The sequence below is a fragment of the Muntiacus reevesi genome, chromosome 14 (genome assembly GCF_963930625.1).
Source record: "Muntiacus reevesi chromosome 14, mMunRee1.1, whole genome shotgun sequence".
In the NCBI taxonomy this organism is placed as follows: Eukaryota; Metazoa; Chordata; class Mammalia; order Artiodactyla; family Cervidae; genus Muntiacus; species Muntiacus reevesi.
In genome coordinates this window covers 5183406-5205645 of record NC_089262.1, presented here as the reverse complement: position 1 = coordinate 5205645, position 22240 = coordinate 5183406, and the positions used below count along the sequence as shown (strand labels likewise).

Here is a 22240-nt window from a genome sequence, read left to right as displayed (position 1 = left end):
GGGTAAGAGTCAGACACGACTCAGCAGCTGAGCGCACACACGCGTGTGCTGAGTGTTAGTGTAAGCCACGTGAAGCAAGACCACTCGAGGGTTTCAGTGAGGCTGAGAGAGTGTTTCGGTCCGAGGAGCGTCTCGGCCTCTTCTTTTTCCTTCTTTGAGCAGCTGCTGACAGCTTTGTCTCCTTGTGGTGCTGACGGAAGGGAGTATTTTCATTGATTTTCCTGACTTCAGCTTTCGTGTGTTTGTTTCATCTGGTATTTTCCATCACAGGTCATTAACACCGGGATTAAAGTCTGGTGTCGAAATAACAGCGGTGAAGAGTTCGATTGCGCTTTCCGGTTGGCACAGGAGGTGAGGGCGCGGACGGGTGTTTCTGAGCCGGCCTGGTGGGCGGGTGAGGACCCCTTTGAGCAGGGCTGCCCCCGCCTCCAGCGGGAGGTCTCTGAGCCCTCCCGGGCTGGGGGTATGACCGCCTGTGTGACCCCGGTGTCACCGGGTCCCCCCACCCCCGGGTAGGGGCCGCGGTGAGGGCCGGACCGGGCGCCGCCTCACACTGGTCGTCACCGTGACCTCTCTCTGTATCCCCACAGGGAATATACACGTTGTATCCGTTTATTAACTCAAGAATTATCACCGTATCGCTAGAAGACGTCCAAGTTCTGCTAACGCAGGAAAACCCGTTCTTCAGGAAGCTCAGCAGCGAGGCCTACAGCCAGGTCAAGGACATGGGTAAGCGGCCTGACGCGGAGACGCAGCTCGTCCTCAGCCGGGGGCGGCCCGGTGCTCCCGCTGCCGGGTTCGCGCCTTCGTGCCCGCGCGCTGGGGCTCGGTCCTGGGGTCTGCGTCCGCCTGCGGAGGGATCTGAGGGCCGGGCGCCGACGGGCCGGGCGGGGGCGTGCCCGGCCCGCTCCCCTCCCCGGGCCGCCCCCCGCGCGCCTGTGCGGGTGTGGGGCTCGGCCGCCGGGGCGGGGGTCTGTCCGCGGGGAAGCGGAGGGCAGCGCCCGCGCCCAGAGGCCCAGGAGGGTGGCCAGCGCCGACGCTCTCTGCTTGGCCTCCTGGCCAGCCCCCCGCGCTGCAGGGCGCGTCCTTGCCTGAGGCTCCCGCCGCTCCACGGACGGGCTCAGCCGGGCTTTCCTGTCTCTCAACCTCCCACCCCACGTCCCTCTAGTGAGGTTTCCGCCTCAGAATGAAAATAGGGCCGCCGGGGGTTCTCATTGTGGTTGCTTCCCGTGCTCGGTTCCTCCTTTATCACAGTGCCGCCTTTCTGGCTCGGTTTGAGGAAACGGTACCGATGAGGTACCAAGGCAGGCAGGCGCGAGGCTGGGGCCTGGAGCCGCGGCCTGAGGCCCAGGCGCCGCCGGCGGGGCCGGTCCCCTCACCACCGCCTCAGGCAGAACCGCGTTCACACGGGGGTTACCGTCACGGGTAAGGGACTGCTTGGACTCGGTTTTGCTTTGTCTTTTTCTTTTAATCATGCCTTTAGATGACTGCAGTATGATTTTGACAATTTTTATGTTGTTTCACGCAGTTTCGGAGTTGGACCAATTATCTCTTTAATCTTGTTTTGAGAATTAAGCAGTGGTTAATCCCACCCCCTGCGCCCGAGAGCGCCTTGCGGAGCAGCTGAATCGCTGAGCGCGCTGACTCACCCGCCTCCACGGCCCCACTTGGTGCCTGGCGTGGGGCGGCCTGGTGGGCTTAGAAGGAAAGGCCTCTGGCCCCCTCCGAGACCCGAGACCCCTGAGACCTGGAGTCTAGGTTCTCCTCCGGGCCGTAAACGAGGGCAGAAGAGGCGTCCGGGCCGGAGTGCTCAGCCAGCGGTGTCTGTTTCTCTTCCAGCCAAGGGCAGCGTGGTCCTGAAGTACGAGCCGGACCCCACGTAAGTGAGACGCTCCAGCCTCCGGGCCTCCGCGTTCTCGGGGGGCGGGGGGTCGTGCCTTAGAAGCCTTTCAGGATGCTCCCCTCAGGCAGTACCGCGGAGCTCTCGGAACTGCAGTGTCCCCGCGTGTCACCGTGAAGATCCTCTTTATGAAACATGTATGTGTGTATTCAGAGGGTAAAGCGCAGGGTCAGTGTGAAGACAGGGCCGTTAAGAGAGGCTGCGTTCTCGCGCGCCTGCCGGCCGTGTCCGGTGGCCTTGTCCTGCCGTGGGGGCGGCCCTGACAGCCGCCGTGGCCCCCGGGACCCCTGCTCCGTGACGCCCCTCACAGGAGGGGCTGGTTCAGGGTGGGCCGCAGTTGCCGGAAACGGGACAGAGCCCTTGAGTGCCGCCCCGGGGCCCTCAGGGGAGGGCGGGGTGTGTCAGCATCTGCACCCCAGATGGTCCCCACTCAACAGCTGCCTCTGACAAACAAAATGCCGCCTCCCGAGGAGGAGAGAGAACAGGGCCTGGGGCTGGAGGGCGGTTTGGGCAGCTTCTCCCGAGGTGGGCCTTGGCCTGAGTCGGTGGTAGGAAGGAAGCTGGGAGCTCAGACCCTCAGGCGGGGTCTGCACCGCAAGGGATTGGGGAGGGATAGGTCAGTTTTAAGATATTGGTACTTAGACGGCTCACAGAGAGTTTAAAACAGGCAGTTTTTAGATGTGGGTTCAGTGTTCCACATACGCTGGTTTCTACCAGTTGAAGTACACAGGTGACAAAAGCTTTAGGAATTAGTTTTTTTTTTTAAGGAAGAAAATGGGAGTATGGGAACTGTCTTAGGTTTTTCTCTCATTGTTTTTTTAATCAACTAATTGTCCTAGAAAAATGGGAAGGTCCGATAGAATTCTTTCTCAGTGGGTTTTCTTGCTGGTTCAGACTTTTCTCATTTTTTTTTTTTTTTTAAATTACTTAAACCCTTGTTTGGTCCTTGTTCAGCCTGCATCACTGATGCCTGGCGCCAGTGGGCCTGGGACACGTGTTTACTTAAGGAGGTCTTTAGGAGCTCAGAACTAGACTAGAGTCTCCTGCGAAAGGAGCTAAACAGCCGTGCGTGTGGCCCAGTGACACGCACGGCGCTGGGTAAGGGGAACACGAGTGGCACCGACCGTCAGCGCCCTCCTCGTTAGGACGGGGCCGCGTGGGGCTGTGTTGTCAGGGATGGGGACCCAGACCGGGTCGTCGGGAGCCTCGAGTGTGGGGAGGGCGGGCGGCCCTGGCCCCCGACCCTCTGTCCCTGCCGCCCCATCTCCGGGCCGCCTCACCCGGCCTCTGAGGCCTCTGTTTGCTCAAGTGTCCGGATGGGCCGTGAGGAGGGCGCCCCGAGGGACAGGGCCGCGTGCCTGTCCATCAGTGGGGAGGGAGGCGTAGGATAGGCCTTCAGACTTGAGAGTGCGCAAGTGTCTGCAGATGCTCACACTTAGAGTGCTGGACGTGTGCAGACCTGGGGGCTCACCCGCGTGAGTCTGTAGGGGAGACACTGGCCGGCCTGAGGGCCTTGGCGGTAGTCGAGGCGGGAGGAGGGACGCCCGTAGGGCGGCAGACCGGCTTGGGGGTGGCCGTGCGTGCGGCCGTCTGCGCTGGCCGCTGAGGCTGCCGGGAGCAGACGCGGACCGCTAACCCGGAGCCGCTCTGCGCAGGAAGCCAGACGCGCTGCAGTGCCCCATCGTGCTGTGCGGCTGGCGCGGCAAGGCCTCCGTGCGAACTTTCGTGCCCAGGAACGAGAGGCTGCACTACCTGCGCATGATGGGGCTGGAAGTGCCGGCGGGAAAGAAGCGAGCGGGTGCCGCTGGGGCGCCTGGGGCCGGCACGGCCAGCCCCGCCGAGCCGGATGACGGGGTGGATGCGGCCAGCCCCGCGGAGCCGGAAGACGGGGCCGGTGCTGAGCAAGAGGCCGGCCTGGACGCCGCCTCAGGTGGGGACCCAGCGGGCGCTGGCCTGCCCCGGTGAGCCGCGGGGGCCCCGCCAGGGTTGCCCCGAGGACCAGCTCTGGGACGTGCCTATGAAGACGCAGCTGACAGGAGGCCTGGTCTCCGGATGATCCCAGGACTCCCTTCACGTGGAGCTGACAAAGTATCGTTTTAGCTTGTTAGTAACTGCTCACTTACTTTGTTTCTTCAGCAAAGTTGATCCGCTGTGCCTGTTGCCGCTAACAGACTTGGATCATTAGAAGTCTTACTCTGCCAGAAATGACTGCCTTGGCAGGAAGCTTCAGGTCCCCTTTGTTATGCCTGTATTGGTCTTAAGGCCCAGAACCTCTTTTTAAGTGTTATTTATAGAGAGAATCTGTCACTACTTCCAGATCATTGGAAGACTGTACTGTCAGCTTTAATAATTGTATTGAGTTGCACATGAGTGTAACGTTAGTATGTGGTGGGGTTAACATCTGAGGTGTCAGATGACTTCTGTGCCTTTGTAATAAAGGGTAAAACAAACTTTATCTCACAGTAAGAGTTTATTGTGAGTTTGTGATACTAGTTATGAAGGTTTCGTGTGCTTTTATTGGAATGCTCTGCAATTAAATACTTTTTAAATGGGGTTTGGGATCCTTAGAAAGTTTAAATAAAGAATTATTAATGAAAACAGGTATGTGTGTGACTCAAGTTGTACTGCACTTCATGAGGTAGAAGGAACAGACTTATTTTGGGGTAAATGGAAGTATTGGAATTAAAAGCTTTTTAGCTGGTGAAGGGAATGTTACTGTGAAGACGTGAGGTCAGTCACTCGGTTGTGACTGCAGCCAGCCAGGCTCCCCTGTCCATGGGGTTCTCCAGGCAAGAACACTGGAGTGGGTGGCCATTCCGTTCTGCAGTGGATCTTCCTGACCCAGGGATCAAACCCCTGTCTCTTGCATTGCAGGCAGATTCTTTACCATCTGAGCCGCTGGGGAAGTCCAGCTGTTTCATGAAGTCTAAGGTTGGGCCTGAGAGCACTTGAGAGGACTTGCCTTTGGGTTCACCTTTTATCCTCTAGAGGGTGGTGTTGATGCTGCAGCCGCAGTGAGTCCGGCTTGGCTGAAAAGGGCCCCTTAGCAACCTGGGGACTGACCGCCCTGCTGGCCTGCTCCCTGGGGCACTGCGCTCACCCGGCAGGTGCTGCATGGCCTTTTCAATTAATCCGATAACTGAGTCCCTGCCGGGTGCCAGGTGGGGCTCTGGGTACTGGCGGTGCCACTTTTCAAGGCAATCAATTTTAAAAAGATTATGATACGGTGAACTTTCATGTCCCCTGACGGCTTTCACAGATAAGGACTGTTTTTCTCTTTAAAAAAATAACCTCAATAACTTGACTCCCAAAACAGTAACAATTCCTTAATGTGAGATACCTTACATGAAAATTCTATGCACTGAAAACTGTTAAGATGTGGATGAGAGAAATTGAAGACACAAATAAATGGAAAGATAATCCATGCTCATGGGTTGGAATGATTAATGTTAAAAATGTCCATACTGCCCAAAGTGATATTACTTTCCTAGTTAAGTTTTACTGAGGTTAAAGCTGCCTGCACATTTCTTCCCTTAACTTGATAGACATTTTGCAGGGCAACACTTGAAGACTATGTACCTCTTTGTTATCAAACTTTAACTACTCTTGGTAGTTTTTCCTGAACCAATTTTTTACCATCAGTTCGGTTCAGTTGCTCAGTCGTGTCTGACTCTTTGCAACCCCATGGACTGCAGCACACCAGGCCTCCCTGTCCATAACCAACTCCCAGAGTTTACTCAAACTCATGTCCATTGAGTCGGCGATGCCATCCAACCATCTCATCCCCTGTTGTCCCCTTCTCCTCCCGCTTTCAATCTTTCCTGGCATCAGGGTCTTTTCCAATGAGTCAGTTCTTTACATCAGGTAGCCAAAGTGTTGGAGCTTCAGCTTCAGCATCAGTCCTTCCAATGAATATTCAGGACTGATTTCCTTTAGGATGGACTGGTTGGATCTCCTTGCAATCCAAGGGACTCTCAAGAGTCTTCTCCAACACCACAGTTCAAAAGCATCAATTCTTTAGCAGTCAGCTTTCTATATAGTCCAACTCACATCTATACATGACTACTGAAAAAACCATAGCTTGGACTAGAGCTGCAAAATGATAGTTTTCCAATTTTATCACTCGTCTACACTTGGTTTGCCTTCTACATTAAACATTTTTTCTTGTCCCCTATTAGCTTCTTTATTCATTTATTTATATCATGAACTGAAGGATTCCTATTTTATTCAGTAAGGGATGTTGCTGTCATTGTCCCAGTATTGGCTGATAGTACCCGCTTCTAGTTGGTTCTGATGTCCTTCATGTGTCTGTGTCATGTGGAGTTTCCCCCGGCTCCCTGGATCCTTGCAGTGGAATCTGGTCGTTAGAAACCAAGGTCTGGTATTAGAAGTGCTCACTGCTGCTGGGGTGCTGTTTCTTATAAACCCTCTCGGCAGAGAGAACTAGGAAATCAATGTGAATGTGCGTGCACACACTGTGTTATGTGTTACCTGTACATTGTTTAAAACCTTGTCGCACCAATACCTCTAATTTCAGCTGACCCTGGGTTCTCCTGTAGTCGTCCTTCCATGTGTATCCTCTCTCCTCTTCCATGTAGGCCCCAGAGCCCTGAATTTTCTCACTGTTGGTGTTTGTTCAACATTTGACGGTACTGATCCCCTCTTAGGGGCTGAAAGCCTCCCACGCTGGCCCTTCCGGTTCCCACTGACTGTGAGGGCCACTGTCACCACCCTCTGACCCTCTTCCTTGAAGGTCCCTGCCAGCCAGAGCCAGCATGAGCGTCAGCACCAGCCACGGGGAGCAGCGAGCTCCCAGTTTCAAAAGTTTCTCCTCCAGAGCTTCTTTTAAAAATGGGTAGGGGGTGGGAGAGAGGCTTAAGACGGGGGTCACAGGGCAGAAACCGATGCAACATTGTAAAGCGATTATCCTCCAAATAAAAATAAGTTAAAAAAATGCAAAACTCTGGCCCTACTTATCAGAGGCTATTTCTCATGGCTGGGCTAGAATCTACACCCACTATGGTGACAGGTTGAGGACCAGTGGTTTATATAACCTTAGCTCGTACAAGACTTACCCTGTAAAGACAAGTTAGAACTCACTGTTTTCTTTGCAGTAAAGAATCCCAGCATTTGTTCAGTTGAGGTACTTTACATTTTGTGTAGTTATGATCTATAGAGGCCTGGATTCGAGGTTCAAACCCAGGTGTGTCCACACTGCATCATAGTTAACCGTGGGCTCATGCGGTCAACAAAGCATCCTTGAGTATTTAGATCTTTTCCCAACTTGACACATAAGCAAACCAGTTCAGTTCAGTTCAGCTGCTTGGTCATGTCCGACTTGCGACCCCATGGACTGCAGCATGCCAGGCCTCCCTGTCCATCACCAACTCCCAGAGTTTACTTGTGTCCATCGAGTCGGTGATGCCATCCAGCCATCTCATCCTCTGTCGTCCCCTTCTCCTGCCTTCAATCTTTCCTGGCATCAGGGTCTTTTCAAGTGAGTCAGTTCTTCACACCAGGTGGCCAAAGGATTGGCAAACCAGGCCTAGGTGATTGCAGTTACTTAGTGCAGTGACCAGCCTCTGCCAGGGATATTTAAGTGGCTCACTCATGCTGACCCATGTCAGTCAGATGTGACCAGGAGAATCCACATAGTACTGTGAGCAGGGGAAGCGGAAGAACTGCCGACTGTAGCGGGGTGGGAGTAATGAGGGGCTGGCTGGTCAAACGAGAGAAGGCTGCAGGGTGTGGGCAGCACAGAAGGAGCAGCCCGCTGGGAGCCAGAGCACCTCAGGAGGAATTTGCCGTTCCTCACCCGGGGGTTTGCTGGGGAGGGGGCGACCACAGCTCACTGAGCGGCAGGAATGTAGCTGTGTCTTCGCACTTGTGGAACTTGCTGGAAGTCTGCCCCCGGGCTGTTGCACATTGTAGGAGCCGGGCGCCGTGGGGTTTCCCTGACTCCAGAATCTTGGAAGCAAAACCCCTCCTTCCCGCAGTGCCTCTCTGGTGCCTTCTACTGGCAGAACTGTCTCAAGTGCCCAGGTGAGGACGATGATTGTATGGCTTTGGAGCCCTGAGATGAGGAATCGGTAACTGAGTGTGCGTAGCACACGGCCTGTGGGGTCTTATTTCCTGGACCAGGGACTGAACCCGTGTCCCCTGCATTGAAAGGCAGATCCTTAACCCCCGGACCACCAGGGGGTCAGTTCCCAGGGTTCCAATTGTCAAAGACGCATGGGACCCACAGGAGCAGCACTGCAGGACACCGCCGCTTTCAAGAGATGGGTGCATTTCCGTGGCCATGTTTTCATGGTTGCAGCTGCTTTTCAAAACTGCCAGAGAAGAGGACTCTCCAGAGATACAAATGTGAGACCTGAGTGTGTTTTCCGGCTTCTCTTAAAATGAAGGCTAAACCTCTGAGCTGCTTTTGTTGGATGTACACGTGAGCACTTTTCTCAAAGCACAGGGTATTAGGAGAGTTTGCCTAGTTTGAGACAGGGGTTGAATCCAGGCATCTAATTTCCGTGCCCCCCGCCCGCCCCCCCACCAAACCCTAGTAAAAACTACAGTAACTGTATTTTAACAAACAAAAGCAGAGAGCGACATGGTTTGAGAAGCTGGAAAGCAAGCAGACAGGTAGTAATAAGAGAACCCCGGAGAGGGAAGCGCTAAGCCCCCAGCGAGAATAGCTGAGAAGCCATCCGCACACGGCCCTTCCTCCCGAATGTTCGGGGCAGCCAGTCTCCCTGTGGAAGACTCTTCTCTGGAACCTGTGCAGCTCCAGAGGAAAAATCTAGGGTTCCTGGCCTCGGGGTTCCCCAGAGCAGGCCCCCGCAGAGTCACCCTCAGAACTGGCACAGCTCCCCAGCCGTGTAGCTGATACGCCTTGGAGCCCTCGAGTAGCCCCGACGAGGCAACCTGGGAGTCCCAGGCCTCGGAAACCGCCTTCGGCATTGAACACGGGGATCAAAGCAAGCAGGAAAAGGAAAAAAAAAACAGGAAGAAGCACAGACTTTCCAAGGAGGACAAAGCTGCTTTAAAAGAATCCCTTTTATTAAAAAAGTTGGGGACCCCCTGTTGGTCCAGTGGGTTAAGACTTCGCCTTCCAATCAGCGCAGGGCCTGCGGATTCGATCCCTGCTCGGGGAGCAAAGATCCCACAAGCCTCGCAGCCAAGAAACAGAAAACAGAAGCAGTATTGTAACAAAGTCAATAAAAACTTAAAAAAAGGTTCGATGATGACAGTGTATGACTAAGCCTGATGAGACCCCTTAAAGCCAAAAATAAAAGTTAACGAGGGTGTTTTTCACATGAACGCTTCACTGAAGGTTTCTTTCCAATTCTAATCAACATTTTGGTGAGGAGTTTCTGCTCTGAAAGAAGAGTGTTGCAAGAGAAAAGACAGCTGGCCTAAGACAGGTTTCTCTTCCAGACACAAACACGCCCATGAGAGCCTAGCTCGCCTGGCTGAATGAGACCCACACATCCAGAAATAGTGGCTGCTTGGCTGTCGCTGAGACAACAAGGTTTAAAAGCTTAAAAGCATCTGTTTCCTTTGAACTTTGGAATCCGTCTTTGAGAAGATGGATAAAACAAATTTCCTAAGAAGAAAATGACAACATACATAACTTTGACCCAGCAAGTCCACTTCCTGCACTTGCAAATGAGCAAAATGATGTGTCTACGTCATTTGATGCCACATTGTTTGTAACAGAAAACCAGAAAGACCGTGACATCCGTGGCCGCGGCACCAGTGAAATGAATGATACCTAACCACTGAGCAAACTCTGGGAGACGTTGAAGGATGGGCAAGGTTGGCGTGCTGCAGTTCATGGAGTGGCAAAGAGTTGGACACGGCTGAGTGACTGAACAACAACAAAAGAGGAATAGTTGATGCCATCAAAACGGCAGGAGGAAATCAAGAGTCCTCTCCTGGTGGAGGAGCGCAGGGGGGCCCCGAGTCATCCAGCCAGCTGTGACACATGTGTCACCAGGAAGCTCATCAGATACCCGTGCCCGGGGTTTGTACCAGGGCACCTCCGCTGACTCGTTCAAAATCCCAATCTTCCACAAGGAAAGCTGGTGAACAAGACAACGTCTGCATACACAGTTGAGACGCAGAGACCCTCCCCGTCAGCTCGAGCAGGGCAGGAGCAAACACTCCTGAAGTCCCAGTTCCCGGAGGCCAGCCCAGAGTCCAGGCCTTGCCGAGGTCAGCGGTCTTGGCCCCGCCGGGTCAGCTCTGCCCTGCACACCTCCATCCTGGCAGCCACTTCCCTGGCCCCGGATGCTGCCAGCAGCTGTGCGGGGTGGGGGTGGGGGGCTGGCACGGGTCCTTCCAGAGTCGAGTCTTGAGATGACTGCAACCTCTTGGCACGCTTTGCAGCTGGAGACCCAGCCCAGATCTGGCATCCTGACCCATAGGAGCCATGAGACGGTAAATGTAAATAAATTCTGGGGTGATTTGTTACCCAGCTGTAGATAACCGATACAGTCACTTAGAGGCAGATGACTGTGTGACCTTGGGCCAGCTTCTTAACATCTCTCAGCCTCTATTTCCTCATCTGTGAAATGGACAGAGTGACGGCACCCACCTACCTGATGAGACTGACGCTGGGACAGTGAGGGATAGTGAGGAACAGCATCGGACAGCAAGTGCTTCGAGGTGGAGGCTGATTTTTTTATTTAACTTTTTAGGACAAGGCATTCACTGCTAAGTCAGTGTTTCTTTTCATTCTTGGATAAAACCTTCAATCAAGGCAGACAGGGGCCTTCCAGGTGACTCAGTGGTGCAAAATCTGCCTGCAGTGCAGGAAACGGTTTGATCTCCGCATCAGGAAGCTCCCCTTGGAGAAGGAAATGGCAACCCACTCCAGTGTTCTTGCCTGGAAAATCCCACAGACAGAGGAGCCTGGCGGGCTATAGTCCCTGGGGTCGCAGAAGAGTTGGATGTGATTGAGTAACTCAGTACGCATGCACAGGGCAGGCAGATCGCCCGGGAGACCTGCAGGCAGCTTAAACTGTGACCTTGCTTACAGGCTCTGTCCTCGGCCTCAGGGGTGACTAATGCTGTCAGACGTGGAGGCAAACACTACTGACCACCCAGCACCCATCGCCGGGCTCCAGGGCACCTGCTCTCACCTCTTTTTGCAGGGTCGGGGAGGGGGTGTTTCATGTCAAGGGGAGCAGCTCAAGAACTGGTTTTGGCAGGAAATAGGGATGGCGTAATGGACCCCATGTTTAAAATTTTTTATTTACTTGGCTACACAGGGTCTTAGGTGCAGCATGTGGGATCCTGTTCCCTGACCAGGGGTCGAACCTGGGTCCTCCACACTGGGGGCGTGGAGGCTTAACCACTGGACCACCAGGGAAGCCTCACTGACCCCACTCTGGTTTCAAACTGGTTTCCATTACCAGCTTCTTCCACCCTCAGAGTCAAACTTCATTTACTATCGAAGACTGTTTGAAGGTCGTGAATGAAAGACTCCTAAAACCTGGAAAATATCAGCCTTGCATTAGAAGTATCCGAGCACCTGTGAAATTATGCAAATTTGTGTTCTGATTAGATTATTGTAAGATTGTTGTTGATGTCAGGAGGATGACTATACTTTTTAAATAAAATTAAATATCTGCGGTTTGTTTCTCCAGGTGGATTTTTGTTGCAATAAATAGCATTTTCCAATAACAAAGTGTCTAAATATTTCAGCCAGTTTTAAACAGTGACAAGTGCAAACAGTATAAAATTTTCGGAGCCTGCTAATGGGACACAATCAGCACCAATGTTCAGATGTGCCTTTAAAAAAAAAAAAAAGTTAAACTGGTTTTATGATAGTATGATGGCATCTATTTTTTTAAGAAGTAAAAAGTTATTTTATTTGCAAAAGCATACTTAATCACATACATAGAAAACGTTAAGTAATCTTCAAAAAGCCAAAGTAACAACCGTAGAGCTAAGTCAATTCAATAAAGTAGCAATACTATGGCCAATGTCGAAAACTTTATCATATTTCTGTAAATAAGCAACAGTTTTTTGAAATCTCAAGCTGTAGTATAATTTGCAATTTTGTTTATTTATTTACAAAAGCATCCAAAGAAGGAAGTGAATGGGGATAAGTTTAACAAAAGAAATTCAGGTCCAGTCTGATATGCCTTTTAATAACCAAACATCTTTCATTATCAGCATTGAACCGTTTGCATGACCCAGTCTTTGGCGAGGCAAAGCCATAAAGTACGTATCAATACAGAAGCACACAGGACTCTGCTTCTGAATGATTTCAGCAAATCAAGTCCTGTGGGGGAGGCATGTCGGGGTGTCCTGAGGACCTGTCCTGCTTGGGAGGGAGGTGACAGTTTCTATCAACTCTAAGGCCGATTCGGCAAATGCGTGGTTTAGTAAGGTCCCCTGGGAAACAGTGCCCGGGGGGAGATTTTCGTGCAGGGAAGTTTGGATCGGCATCCAAGGCCCAGGGAAGGATGCAGCGCTGGACTGTCTGCCTGAGGAGAGCAGGGTGCATCCCCGACACCACTGAACCATCTGTCAACACGCCAGAGAAGCACAAATGGGATCTGACTTCCCATCCACCAGAGGGAAAAGGCAACACAATTTTATCAGCCCAATGAAGAGAGGGGAAAGGGAGAAAAGAAAGCAATAACAAGAAAACACAAGAAACAGGAAACACAGAACAGCTCCCAAACTGAAACGAGAGGACACAGGAAAGTGTTTGTGAAAGGTGGAGGTGTGGGCGCTTTATTTTATTGTTGTTTGAAAGAGCCCAACACTCACAGAATTTGATATTTGGGAGGTTCAGATCCACAAGATACCTTTCCCCATCCTCATCTGGCCCCGTTCTCCTCTGTAGCAGCCATGAGCATCGGTAATTTTCTGTATATCCTTCCAGAGAGATTCCAGGAGGGTATTGGGTTGGGCAAAAGGTTCATTCGAGTTTTTCTTCACGATGTTATGGAAAAACCTGAATGTTTTGGCCAACCCAGTGTTTTTTTCCTTCTATACAAATAAGGTTTTCTTGGTGGCTCAATGGTAAAGAGTCTGCCTGCCAGCAGGAGATGTGGGACTTTGATTCCCAGGTTGGGAAGATCCCGTGCAGGAGGTTATGGCTACCCACTTCAGTATTCTTGCCTGGAGAATCCCATGGGCAGAGTAGCCTGGTGAACTATAGTCCATGGGTTTGCAAAGAGTCAGACATAGCTTAGGTTTCAGAGGAAGTTTACACAAGTATTGATATGACTTCTATACAGAATATTCTGCTTCTAATATTTGTTTTTATTTAATAGCACAGCTTGGAAATTATTTCCTATCAGTACATCAGGAGCTTCGTTCTTTCTTAAAGGGCAGAGGATCCCCTATTTAGCCAAACCCTTATGAATAGACTCTTGGGTTGTTTCTGGTCCTTCGTTACCACCCCAGTTCCTGCAAAAATAACCTTGTGCATTTCATTTCAAACACTACACATGGCATGTGGATTAGAATAAATTCCTAGCAGTGACATTTATTAGCCAGGGAATGTATACATTTTAAATCGGGGCAGAAATCAGGTTGTAGTTGTTCGTCACTAAGTCATGTCGGACTCTTTTGTGACCCCACGTATCTTGGTATTAATATCAAAACAATTCATTGCAAGACACATTAAATGGGAAAAACAGGAATACTTTATAAATTTTATATTTGTAAAAGGCATAATGTACCAAGGACTTATAGCAGCCTTTAACCTGAAATCACCTTACAACAAAATACTGAAAATGCAAAAAATATTACAAATAGGAGAAGAAACTGACAAATCCACAGTTATATTAAAACATTTTAATAACAGCATCTACCAGAAATTGACAACAGCGTCTATTGGAAGTAGAACACAGGGATGTGAGTATCAGTTAACACGCCTGAGCAAACACAAAGTAATGAAACAGAGCACATACTCATTAGTGGTGACCGGCCATTCAAAAGCCTTTGGAAAGACCAGTGAAACAGGCACCTCTTTAGTCAGTACTCATGGAAAACAGAGACAGTGAACGAAGCCAGTTGCACGATGGGGCAGACTCGTAAGTGTACAAGGACACACCCAGCTCCTTTTGTGCCTGAGATTTGAAGACGTGGGTGAATGGAAGCATGCAGGAACAAAAACACCAGCATTGTTCCATGAAAAGGAGAGAAACAGAAGTAGGAATAATAACCACAAACAAAGGGGAAGCGCAATGGAGGTGCACCTACCTACTCGCCACAAGGAGAGGCCCAGGGAGACTGCCAGGTGAGCTGTGCAAGTTTTCAGCAATCACCTCTGTTCTATGTTAAATTCATTTCATAGAAAAAGCCAGAACGTTTCCCCAGTCAGATGGCCAAGTAGAAAACAGAATAGAAAACCCAACTGCTGTATATAGCTGCAGTGAATGGGGAAAGACAAGACAAGCAGGGAATTAAATAAGGGACCTGCTGTGATATAGTCACGGGGGACAAGGAAGTATATTCTCTATATGATTACATATGTATTATATACACTGCAGATGTTATAAATTCACATATTATGTATTTATATACAAATATGCATGTGTATGCAATTATAATTATATATATGATATATATAAATATAATTATAATAATGTGTATATAATACACATAATATGCATATTATATACATATATATTGTACATATTATATACACACATATATAATATACATATATATACACGTGTACATATGGTGTGTATATATGTATGTTTATATATACATATTTACATTAATTATACATGAATGTATACATAGTTACATAAGGAATCAAAAGGAATATTCAGTGGTTAAAGGAGAAGAATTAAAAATTAAAATAAGTCTTAATGAAATTCAAGACTGATTTCTTCAAAAATAATAATAAGCTAAGAATAGAAGGGAACTTATTTACCTTGATAAAGGATATTTATCAGAAATCATAAATCAAACATTATACTTAATGGTAAAAATATTAGAAACCAGAATCAATGAATATATTGCTCACTATTGTCTCAGTTAATTCATATCAACTGTCCTAGTCAGTACAGTGAGACCAAGAGAAGAACTGACCTGCCTTTGTTTGCAGTTCAGATAATTTTCCACGTATGAAAATTCAAAAGGATGAACTAGAAAGATATTAAAAACTCATTTAAGTAGCTTACTGATTTAATAAAGATGAAAGACATCATAAAGATTTTTACAAAATGACACATTGGGAGCAAATATTTGCCATATATATAATGGCCAGCACATCACATCCATGCTATGCAAATAGCATCTTCAAATCAGTAAGAAAAAGAGAACAGTTTGAGAGAAAAGTAGAGAAAGGAGAGACACAGGTCATTTGCAGAAAAAGATGTACAAGTGACCCCTGGACAGCCCCATTCAGACTTAAAAAATGAGAGGTGATAGTAACAATGAGGGTTTCCTAGGTGGCTCAGATGGTAATGAATCTGCTTGAAATGCAGGAGACCCAGATCCCTGGGTGGGGAAGATCCCCTGGAGAAGGGAATGGCAATCCACCCCAGTATTCTTGCCTGGTGAAGCCTGTGGACAGAGGAGCCTGGTGAGGAGTCCATGGCGTCACAGAGTCAGACACAGCTGTGCAACTGAGCACAAACTCAAGCATGCGGTGTCCAGGAATTCCAATCTTTCACTCACTGCAGGGACCACAGCTGGAGTAGTCATTACGTCTGGGGGTGATGGCGGTGGGAAACGGGTGCATGCAGGTGGGCGCCGTCCTCAAGGGAGGCGGGCGTCCCCCGGGCTCCGCTCCGACTCTGGGGAGGCCGTGTTGCGGGCACTGCACTGTGACTTGGGCTAAGTGAGGCCTGAGTCAGGTGCATGGATCTTGGGGGATTCGATGGCTCCAGGACTTGGGCCCAGGAGTCAGATGGACAAGGGTCTTCCGCATCCTCTCACGGGGCTGGATGGTAGCCAGGTGTGTTTGTGGGGGCAGGAGGAGTTCAGCCTCTCCCTGGCTGGCTGTGACACCCCCTCCGGGAGGTGACCATCCCAGTAGAGATCTTCACTAGCATCATGTACGTGCGTGCTACGTTGCTTCAGTCGTGTCTGACCCTCTGTGACCTGTAGACGGTAGCCTGCCAGGCTCCTCTGTCCATGGGATTCTCCGGGGCACAGTAACACACGAGGAATCAAAGCAAAAACCACAGCGATGCCGGCAGCTGTCAGCCAGCGTCCGAGCCCTCTGCCGAGCTCTCCCACCTGCTGAAACCTCAAGGTCCCGCCCACACGCTTACCTGGTGTGTCAGCCCCCTCCCCCCACCCAGGCACTCGGACACCTGTCCTGCCATCTGCCCTGCCATCTGCCCTCTGGCAGCTCACTTGCTCGGCTCCCTGTCTGCCTCCCTCCGTCCGGACATCTGGACAGAGGCTTCACCAGGACGGGGAACCCCCTCCCTCCCCAGAGCCTGGTGGACGTACGGGGAGAGAAAGTGAGGCTGGCCCTCTGCTCATCTATGTGTGCTGCGGGGGGCGGGGGCGGGCTCTGCCCAGTTCATCACAGGACTCAGGGAACAGGCTAGACAAGCCGCCACCCCCCTGCCGGGGACACCAGCCTATCGTGAGATTCAAGGAGCCTGAAGCAGGTGGTGCTTGGGAAGCATCTCCCGGGTGGGTAACCCCCACGCCGTCCCCCATCCATCTGAGCTGACACCGGCTGAGGGTCTGTAGCTGTTTCACACGGAGACAGGTTGTGCTGAGTCGCTCAGTCGTGTCTGACTCTTTGTGACCCCATGGACCGTGGCCCGCCAGGCTTCCCTGCGCATAGGATTCTCCAGGCAAGGATACTGGAGAGGGTCGCCATGCCCTCCTCCAGGGGATCCTCCCGACCCAGAGGTGAAACCCATGTCTCTTATGTCTCCTGCGCCGGCAGGCGGGTTCTTTAGCGCTAGTGGCACCTGGGAAGTCCTAGACAGACATCAGCGCCTGGCACGGTTCAGGATGAGGTTACAGAGGGAGACCTCAGGGCTCTGTCCAGAGTCAGAGCTGGGCTTTCTCTCCCGACTCACCAGGGCGAGACGTGGAGGGGAGAGACTCCCTGTGGAATCTCGTGGGGATGTAGTTTACAAAGCAGATCTAGTCAGCCTATGAGAGCTGGACCCTAAAGAAGGCTGAGCGCTGAAGAACCGATGCTTTTGATCTGTGCTGTTGGAGAAGACTCCTGAGAGTTCCTTGGACTGCAAGGAGATCCAACCAGTCCATCCTAAAGGAAATCAACCCTGAATATTCATTGGAGGGACTGATTCTGAAGTTGAAGCTCCAATACTTTGGCCACCTGATGTGAAGAGCCGACTCATTTGAAAAGACTCTGATGCTGGGAAAGAGTGAGGGTGGGAGGAGACGGGGATGACAGAGGATGAGATGGTTGGATGGCATCGCTGACTCAGTGGACATGAGTTGGAGTAAACTCCGGGAGTTGGTGATGGACAGGGAGTCCTAGCGTGCTGCAGTCCATGGGGTCCCGGACAGTCAGACACGACTGAGCGACTGAACTGAACTGAAGAAGATTCATCTTCAGGACCAGGGACCAGGCTTGATCACTGCAGAGCTTTTGGGTAGCAGAGTTTTATTAATTAATGTATGAAAGGGGCAGAGAAAGCTTCTGACACAGACAGCAGAAGGGGGAGAGTGCCCCCCTCGCTAGTGTTAGCAAGGGAGCTATATGCTTTTTAAACTAGTTATTCCAGTAGGTCAAAAGGAGGTCCCAAGGCTGTAAAGATCTTACTAGACCCACTCCCGTAATATCCGTTTTAAGATAGCAGGATTTGCCAGGTTTTCAGGAAGGAGAAACATGTCCTCAAGCAGGCTACATGATTGTTATATAATCCTTACTAAGGAATGCGGAAAAGAAACCTCTGTCCTTTCCTCCTCCTTGAGAATTCCAGACCCCTATCTCCTCTTGAGAGCCTCAGACCCCTCTCTCCTCCTCAGGGACCCCAGACTTCTTATCAACCTGCCTAGGATTCCTAGGAATCTGGGAGTTGGTGATGGACAGGGAGGCCTGGCGGGCTGCAGTCCATGGGGTCACAGTCAGACATGACTGAGCGACTGAACTGAGGAATTGACTCTCTCACCATCTGGAAGCGGCAGCAGGAGGCGCCTACAGGAGGGGCATAGGCTTCTCTGAAACGTGCTGCCTGGGGGTTCCTGCCCGTGACTGACGTGCAGAGACCCCTCCTGTCAGCCTGTCGGTGCTTCTTCCATGCACTGAGTCTCGGGAACAAGTGACGCTCTGGCCCGGGGGCTGCCCGGATGCCCACCCTGCAATGGCGAGTGTGCCCTGTGGCCCGTGGTGGCTTGCCGGCTCGCACAGCTCCCAGGCTCTCAGCCAGGGGACAGCAGGGGGCACCTCTGAGTCACCACAGACGGGCTGGATCAGAGGCGGGCCCCCTGGGCCTGGATGTTGCGTTCCAGGAGTGAATGAATGACCTTTGCACTGGGGAGGGTTGGGCGGGGGCATCCCGAGGCTCCTTCCATGATGGACCAGCATTTGCTGTCTGTGACTGGCCTAGCCCTGATCTAGAAGGGCACCAGTTCTTGTATGGCCTAACTCCTGAAGAACAGGGCCAGCCTACGGGCTACAGGGCACCCGATACCATGACTAATAAAGATCGGGCCCGTCGTTGATGCTGGCCTCTGAACAAGCCTTCCCTCCCCTGCTTCCAGTCTCCCATCCGAGTTTCCTCTTTGCCTGGTGGAAGCAGGGCCATGGAGGGTCACTAGAGGCCTGAGCTCCCTGTGGGGGTGGCTCTGCCCTCCCTTCACGGAGCTGGGGTGCTGGGCCCACCTCTGAGTCCTGGGCCCCCTGGAGTCGCAGTGGAGCTGAAGGGCACAGGGACCTATTTGAGATCATGTTTCCCAGGTGGTAAAGAATCTGCCTGCCAATGCTGGAGACACAAGACACGGGTTCCATCCCTGAGTCATGGGGAAGATCCCCTGGAGGGGGAAATGGCACCCCACTCCAGTATTCTTGCCTGGAGAATCCCCCTGGACAGAGGAGCTGGCGGCTACAGTCCATGGGGCTGCAGAGAATCGGACACAATTGAGCACACCCACATTTAACGGTTAGACAGCCCCGCTCTTTGATTTAGAGGCATTAGGATGTGATCGACCCTGGGGATGGGTAATGAATAACTCTATTTTATAGACAAGGCTGGGGGCTTCACTTAGCTGAGAAGACTTACTGGGTTACTTTGCCAACGAAGGTCTGTCTACTCAAGGCTATGGTTTTTCCAGTGGTCTTGTATGGATGTGACAGTTGGACTATAAAGAAAGCTGAGTGCTGAAGAATTTATGCTTTTGAACTGTGGTGTTGGAGAAGACTCTTGAGAGCCCCTTGGACTGCAAGGAGATCCAACCAGTCCATCCTAAAAGAGATCAGTCCTGGGTGTTCATTGGAAGGACTGATGATGAAGCTGAAACTCCAATACTTTGGCCACCTGCTGCAAAGAGCTGACTCATTAGAAAAGACCCTGATGCTGGGAAAGACTGAAGGCAGGAGGAGAAGGGGATGACAAAGGGTGAGGTGGTTGTATGACGTCACTGACGTGATGGACATGAGTTTGGGTGGACTCCAGGAGTTGGTGATGGACAGGGAGGCCTGGCGTGCTGCAGTCCATGGGGTCGCAAAGAGGCGGACACGACTGAGCGACTGAACTGAACTGAGCTGGGCTGGGCTGGGTCCCAGCATCCAGAAGAGCTTCCAGGGCCGCCCTCCCCCGACCCTCAGCCTCGGGTTGGGCCCCGGGTGGGCGCCTCCCGCTGGCCCCTCTCCCAGCTCCGCCTGCAGATGAGCAGACTGGTCCTCTTCCGAGCTCCTCACCATGTCCTGGCCTGTGCGTCTTTCTTCCAGGGAAAAACGCGGCAGGATGGGCTTTTCAAGAACGCGTGTTTCTATCCTCCAGAAGAAGGGTTGGCAGGAAAAGCATTTCTCCTCTTTGTTTCCTGGGATTTTATCTGTATCTTGAAACTCCTGCCAGAGTCCCCAGTCCAGGCACTGCATGATTTAAGTGTCAATTGAATTTTACCCAGAAACTGAATGTGAAGTGTATAAATGGAAGCTACACCCCAGGTCTTCTCCTGGTTCCCCAGAGAGATGGGCCTGGTGGTCTGGGTAGGATCCTGGGGAGACTGAGGGTGGTTCCCTGTGGCCTCTGCTCACCCAGCCACGTGGCCAGCTGCCCACGGGATGCAGATGGTGACCGTCACCCCACGGGTCTCAGTTCCCTCCCTGTGGAAAGAGGGGGCCAGACCTGTTGACCTTGGATCTCCCTTCAGTCTAACAATCGGTGATCCCATTGTTGGATATTAAGCAATGTGACTGCAGTAGACCTACATTTAATACAGTATGAACGTGTGTCTGTGAGTGTGTGTGTGTATGCAAGGGGCATTTAAAGCTCAGTTGATTTTTACAGACTTGGGGGTTTTAACAAATACAGCCCCATACTCATAAACATGAAAGCAAAGATTCAGAAATTCAGCTACATAAAGATCCCGTCTACGGCCATACCACCCTGAACACATCCGATCTCGTCTGTATGGGAAAAAAACCCCAAAAAACCTGTAAAATAGTCAAGACAAAAGATAAATTGGCATACCCAATCAAAGGGCTAGTTTCGTTAATAAATTGCCTCCAAATCAAAAGGAAAAGATCAGCAAGCAGAGAAATAAGCAGAAATCTATAGATACTAGTAGCCAGCAAACATGTGGAATACGCCGTTTGGAATGTGAACTTCGCAGTGGGGTAGCCTGTCTTTCCCCTTAACACTGTTGGCAAGGCACCCTGGCGTCCTGCTGCAGGGGTGCACATTGAGTCCTCCGGATGGCCGCTGGACCGCGCATGTCATATTTAAAATCCCTGTGCCCTTTTTATTTTATGATTTATTTACTTACTTTCGGCTCTGCTGGGTCTCCGTGGCTGCCCAGGCTTCCTCTAGTTGCCGCGAGTCGGGGGCTACTCTTGGTTGCAGCGTGAGGCTTCTCTTTGTGGTGGCCTCTCCTCTTGCTGTGGAGCCTGGACTCTAGAGTCCTGGCTCAGTGATTGTGATGTATGAGCTGAGTTGCTCTGTGGCGTGTGGGATCTTCCCAGACCAGGGATCAAACCTCTGTCCCCTGTACGGGTAGGCAAATTCTTAACCACTAGACCACTAGGGAGGCCAAAATCCCTATACCCTTTGACTTGGGAATTATCCTCCCAGGAACTTATCCAATAAAGTATTTTGGTAAGTGGGAAAAAGGTGTGTATTCAGATTAATTACCATGGTATTAATTACCATTAATTACCATACCATTCATTACCATGGTCAGAGCAAAGGACTGGAAACCAGCTGCTAAGTGGGGGATCAGTTAAATAGATTGTTGTGTGTCCACCATGGAATAAGACTTGTTCAAGGAGCAAGGCAGCTCTGTATTTACTGTTGTGTATCTAACGTGAGGCTTCCCTGATGGCTCAGTAGGTAAAGAATCTGCCTACAATGCGGGAGACAGAGATGTGGGTTCGATTCCTGGGTCGAGATCCCCTGGAGGAGGGCATGGCGACCCAGTCCAGTCTTCTTGCCTGGAGAATCCCAGGGATAGAGGAGCCTGGTGGGCCGCAGTTCCTGGGGCCGCAAAGAGTCAGACATGACTGAGCAACTGAACACACACACGCGTGTCTCTAACATACCTCACCAAGTGCAGAAAAGCAAGGTGCACAAAGGCCCATAGGACCTGCCAGCTCCTGCCTGTTTTACAGGGATCTCTCTGGAGGATGACCGTGGGACTTGCCACTGTGCTGTGTCCCGAATGGACTGAGTGTGTGGGGGGGTGGGAATCAGAGGGGGATGGTTTAAATCCTTTGAAATTTTGTCCTGTGTAAGTGTATTACTTGCTAAAAATGAATAGAACCCCAAAATAATACAGTTGCTTTGGGCTGAATGTTTGTGTACTCCCAGAACTTATGTGTTGAAACCCTCATCCCTAAAATGATGGTATTTGGAGGTGGGGCCTTTGGGAGGTGATCAGGTCATGAGAGTAGTGCTCCCAGCATGGGATTAGGGTCCTGCCTAAGGGGACAGAGGATGAGATGGTTGGATGGCATCACCAACACAATGGACAGGAGTTTGAGCAAGCTCCAGGAGTTGGTGATGGACAGGGAGGCCTGGTGTGCTGCAATCCATGGGGTTGCAAAGAGTCGGACAGGACTGAGCGACTGAGCTGACTGATAGACTAATTTAGCTTAGACCTTGACTGTATACGGGTTGTTTTTTTTTTTGAAACATGGCTTGATTTGCTGCATATAAAAAACCTGGTGGACACAAGCATGCCATCACACAGTCCATCCAA

The 22240-nt window shown here is 51.1% G+C and overlaps 1 protein-coding gene across 1 annotated transcript in view; it reads left to right on the top strand.

Annotated features, from left to right (window-relative positions):
- The window catches only part of NSUN2 (NOP2/Sun RNA methyltransferase 2), a 32092-nt gene extending 27594 nt beyond the window's left edge, over positions 1–4498 (top strand). Inside the window, exons 16-19 of the mRNA XM_065905754.1 lie at positions 271–351; positions 591–729; positions 1840–1879; positions 3556–4498. Coding sequence (XP_065761826.1) covers positions 271–351; positions 591–729; positions 1840–1879; positions 3556–3865 — 570 coding nt within the window. The 3' untranslated portion in view covers positions 3866–4498. The remainder of the gene's footprint in view (positions 1–270; positions 352–590; positions 730–1839; positions 1880–3555) is intronic.
- The last annotated feature ends 17742 nt before the right edge of the window (positions 4499–22240 follow it).